At 41.7% G+C, this 5,000-nt stretch overlaps 1 protein-coding gene across 1 annotated transcript in view; it reads right to left on the bottom strand.

Moving 5' to 3' along the window:
- Window positions 1–5,000, bottom strand: part of LOC134444448 (disintegrin and metalloproteinase domain-containing protein 11-like) — a 100,897-nt gene that overhangs the window by 7,049 nt on the left and 88,848 nt on the right. Inside the window, exons 23-24 of the mRNA XM_063193798.1 lie at window positions 3,639–3,810; window positions 3,345–3,456 (exon numbers count right to left, since the gene is read on the bottom strand). Of these exons, the coding sequence (XP_063049868.1) occupies window positions 3,345–3,456; window positions 3,639–3,810 (284 nt within the window). The remainder of the gene's footprint in view (window positions 1–3,344; window positions 3,457–3,638; window positions 3,811–5,000) is intronic.

The following is a 5,000-nucleotide window of genomic DNA, read 5'->3' as shown; positions in this document are numbered from 1 at the left end:
CGTCTCCCGGTGTCTGATCTAAATAAATGCATGAATCCGATCGTCATGATTTGCTTGCAAACTGCCTAAACAACCTATATAGCAAACATTACAAAAGAACAGACAACGGACGTCGTCGTATGCGTAAGGGGAAAGGAGAAGAGAGGAAGGTCGAGGAGGTTTAAAATGACAGCATCAGAGGAAGATTGGCGCGAGTGACGGTAGCACTATTATCATGACTGCACAAACACACACGTCTTCGTTATGGACAAAAGGGTTGTTGAACATGTTTCAAAATTAACACTTGCCTCAACGTCGGCTCTTTCTGGGAAACATTTTAGGACCTAAACTCAACTGAACAGGACTCATGGAACTAGGCTACTGATTGAGCCGAACCAGCGCCAGGCACTGCCTGCAGAGACAAACAGGGCAACAGCGTATGAAGTTCAAGAAACAATAACAATTACAAATTAATTTTAAACAATTAAAATTTTAATGTCCATTCGTCCATGGCTTGTAAATTTCGTCTCGTCTTAGTCTCCTTAACGAAAATCAATTTTTATTTTCGTCATATTTTTATGTTCTGGAAGCAATTTTTGTGCGTCATCGTCTCGTCATCGTCACTGGAAAAAGGGGCGTTGACGAAATATTTTCGTCATCGTCCTGGTTGACGAAATTAACACTGCTACTAACCTGTGTATCAGTGGCAGCAACAGATAAACAGACAGACAGACGAAACCTCCTTTCCACCCAAATACCAGATTATTTTAGTTAAATTCAGGTAATCCAACTGTATCGGTAAACATGTGGTCACAGACATTCAATATTTGCTTAAAACACCCTGTACACGAATGACGAGTCACAACCAGCTAATGACAACATGTGAGCTCAAGCCAGCAACTTGACTCAAAGCATACACAGCCTAACATAAATCAAAACCCTGTTCAACCATGCAGACGTCCCTGATTACTGTATTAAACTTGCCTTACCTTACAACTTTTCTTGACCCCGGCACATCTCGCAATTTTGTCGATATAATCCACATTTTGACGTAGCCAAGCCAGTGCTTATCAGTCAGCCATATAATATGTTAACATTGCTATTCCCTTGACATCAAAGACGTCTACTGAATTGTCCAAAATAAATACAATCCACAACATTTATCCTTTTCTTCAGCAGATGACAGTTTGGGTATTTCGTCGTCCTTGTCCCAAGAAGTTTAGTTGTAACAGATGATCCAGAATGCGGCGGCACGTTGATATTTAATCAACCCAAAAGGACCCATGTTACTCCTCTATTTATTGAGTTGCACTGGTTACCGATCGCCGCCCGGATCAAGCACAAGGCATTGACCCTTGCCTACAAAACCATCACAGGAACGGCCCCAGCTTATCTGAAGGACCTACTAATGCCTTATGTTACTGGAAGAGAACTGCGCTCATCCAGCACAAGCCGTCTGGCTCTGCCATCCAGTCGCTCTAGGTACTCCCAGTCAAGATTGTTCTCCGTTGTGGTACCCAAGTGGTGGAACGGTCTCCCAGAGGCAGCAAGACTAAGCACATCTCTTGCAGCCTTCAAGAAACAACTGAAGACCTTCCTCTTTCGAGAGAGGCAGACTCCTGACATGATGTTTAGTTTAGTTTAGTTTAGTTTAGTTTGTGTGTGTATGTACTCTTTATCTTTATTAATTAAAAAAAACTGCACTTGTTGTTCTGTATATCTCCTGTGCACATTGTATTTGCTTGTAATGTTGGCTTGAATATGTCCTGTTCTGAAAGTCGCTTTGGTTATAAAGCGTCTGCCAAATGCAATGTAATGTAATGTAATGTAATGTAATGTAACAGCTGCTTTTCAGAACTTGAAGGAATCGTTGCTAAACTACATTTAAACTAAAGTAACCTGATGTAACAGTGTAGGCAGATGAAAGCCCAACTAAAGGGGGATTCACAGTAGCACCTCAACGGAGGTGCAGCACAGAAAAGTAGCCACCACGCCCACCTGTGCAGCGCTAAAACAACCCCTGGCTGCGGTACACGCATGGTTCTCCCAGGCTGAAATGTCCGTGAGCTGACGCAATGCTCTTGGACTGTGATTGGTCAATGTGCTTGCAGCAGTTCAGTGAGTACTTGGCCCTGATAGGTCAGTGGTGTTCTATTCTTCTACCCTATCGCGGAGGTTTGAATAAGGAAAAGGAAAAACACAATGCTGTTGACTTGGCAGGAAATCTGGAGTTTACTTGACAGGGAGAAGAAAAACTGTGTTTTATTTCAGTAGTGCAACTTCCAAAAATCAATTAAACATATCCATAAAAGGCCATTATGAAAATTATATACATTTGTAGTGTGGTAGTAGCAAAGAAGCCTCTTTGTTCGTTTTTGTAGTGTGGCAGCTAGCTCCTAAAACATGGTTCGCTAATGTCCTGTAGATTTTGAATGGGTTTGGCTGACAGTTGCTAAGCTAGCTGTTAATATGGCCATTAGTCTATTGTATTTAAAAACGGCTTTTGTTTGTCATTTTAACCACCTGAACTGTAAAACATGAATAAAGGCAAGGCAAGGCAAGGCAAGGCAAGTTTATTTATATAGCGCATTTCATACACAGGTGCAACTCAATGTGCTTCACAAAGTTAACAAATGTAAATGAAAGGAAACAGGGAAGAAAGAAGGAAATGAAATAGAGTCAAAAAACATTTATAAAACATAAGGTAAAAATAATAATAAAATAAAACATAAATAAACATAAAACCTTGAAAAACATAAAAATAATAATAATAATAATAATAAAGAATGATATGTAATTTCAGCTAGGGGAAAGCATCTGAGAACAGCTTTGTCTTGAGTCTAGATTTAAAGCTATCAATAGTGGGTGCATTTTTTACATCATCTCGAATAAAGAGAGAATCTTGTATGCTTCATGTCTAATTACGCCACAACTTTTTAAATTAGTAGCATGAAGCATCTTTGTTAGTGGTAGAATTACGTTTCAGGTGGCTATGTCAACTAGCTTTGAGTTTGCTAAAGTGCATCACTGTTTTCCGTTACATTGAGGCAATGTTAAATTAATATGATTATAATATACGATCGTGAAGTTTTAAAATCTACCCCAAAAATGGACGCGTAGTGCCTCCTATGGGTGATTGCCGTCATAAATATGGAAAAATATATATATTTTTCATTTTATGTGCCACTCTCAAATGAAATACCTCGCATGTGTAGCTGTGTTGACCCGATGAAGTGTATTGTTTGCGGAAGTGTACCAGAAATTAAGGTAGGACCATAGAATGTTCATGCCTTGTTTTAGTTTTGACTGTAAACGTTCCATGAAACCGTCTTTTAGACACACACACCCCCCCACCCCCTCCACACCTTTGTACTCCTCCTCTTCCTCCTCCTCGGGGTCCAGAATGGGGTCGTACACACTGCAGTCCCGACCAGTGTAGCTCAGGTCACAAATACACGTGGCCTCATTGGAGCAGGTCTAGACACACACACACACGCACACACGCACACGCACACGCACACACACACACACACAGAGGGAGCAGCTAGTTTAGCCCATATACCAAATACACTTGGCCTCATTACTACACGTCCGTGTGTGTGTGTGTGTGTGTGTGTGTGTGTGTGTGTGTGTGTGTGTGTGTGTGTGTGTATCCTCACCCCGTGGTCAGAGCAGATTTGCGAGGGGGAGGAGCCAGGGCAGCTGGAGAGGTTAAAGGTCGTTGCCGCGACGACACAGCGCTGTTCCAGACACATCATGCCCGGGCCGCACGGCGTCCCGTCATGAACGTAGCCCACGTCACTCCCATCATCCAACACAACATGGCCCCCACTACACACACACACACACACACACACACACACACACACACACACACATTAATACATTAATATAGACATCATGAACGTAGCCCACGTCACTCCCATCATCCAATATGACATGGCCCCCACTACACACGCACACACACACACACACACACACACACACACACACACACACACACACACACACACACACACACACACACACGGAAACAGATAAGCGGACAGGATTATATTTCGGAGATTTAAGTCAGCAGAGGAGAGAAGTCGAGATAAATAGTAACCTGATGCTAACCAGCTAATGGGCTAGTGGCAGTGGGGAACCTCATGTCCTGATGCTAACAAGGCAGTGGGGAACCCTCAGGGCCTTCTACGCCTTCAGAAAAGGTCTTAAATTTTCAGAACAAATAATCTATTAAATAATATATGAATATGTAAAAAAAACTCCTCACTCTCATTTAATTTAATAAAATACATTTATTACTATATTTTCACTAATCTATGTTCCAAAGTTAAGTGTACTGTCAAATTCACATCAGCAATGAAAGGCTTACTGTCCTGAAACATACTATCCAATCAGAATTGTCTATCTCTATCGAATCAAGATTAACTGGGTAATTAATTGGTCAGGACTTCACGAAGGCAACAGCTATGTGTTTTGGTTTGGAGAGTGATGGGAAAATTGACCAATCACAGTTTGATTTAAAGAGGGAGGGACAAAAAAGAACATCTTTAGGCCTTCGCGAAGGCATCTTGAGCTGACCAACGAAACTCTCACGTGATTTCAGAACCGGAACGAGACTTGCACTTGTTTTCAAATCAAAGCGGCGCCAGTGCGATATACTGCAAGGTAGCATTACTAAATGCTATTACATGGTTGGCAATATTGTTATAATGTTTTCAATAGTTTACCACGGCTGTTTTAGAGACTATTATTGCTTCGAATATGGGAATATCGACCATCGACTGTTGTGGGTTTTCGCAGGCGCGCGCATACCAACAAGTGGTAAGTGAGAGGCTGCTTATAAAGTTGTTTTGTAACGTTCCCATGCCAATAATGTGTGAATCATGCACATGGTTTTGGTGGGAAAGCTTGAGACTTTCTTGTCGGATGGTTGATAAAGCAGTGTCGCGTTTCTGCAGTGTGCAATTTGTTGTTTTACATGGATGGTTTAGAAATTGCCCCTTGGGTACCATGTA

Source organism: Engraulis encrasicolus, unplaced genomic scaffold (assembly GCF_034702125.1).
Source record: "Engraulis encrasicolus isolate BLACKSEA-1 unplaced genomic scaffold, IST_EnEncr_1.0 scaffold_56_np1212, whole genome shotgun sequence".
NCBI classification, from domain to species: domain Eukaryota; kingdom Metazoa; phylum Chordata; class Actinopteri; order Clupeiformes; family Engraulidae; genus Engraulis; species Engraulis encrasicolus.
This window is presented reverse-complemented; position numbering and strand designations above follow the sequence as displayed.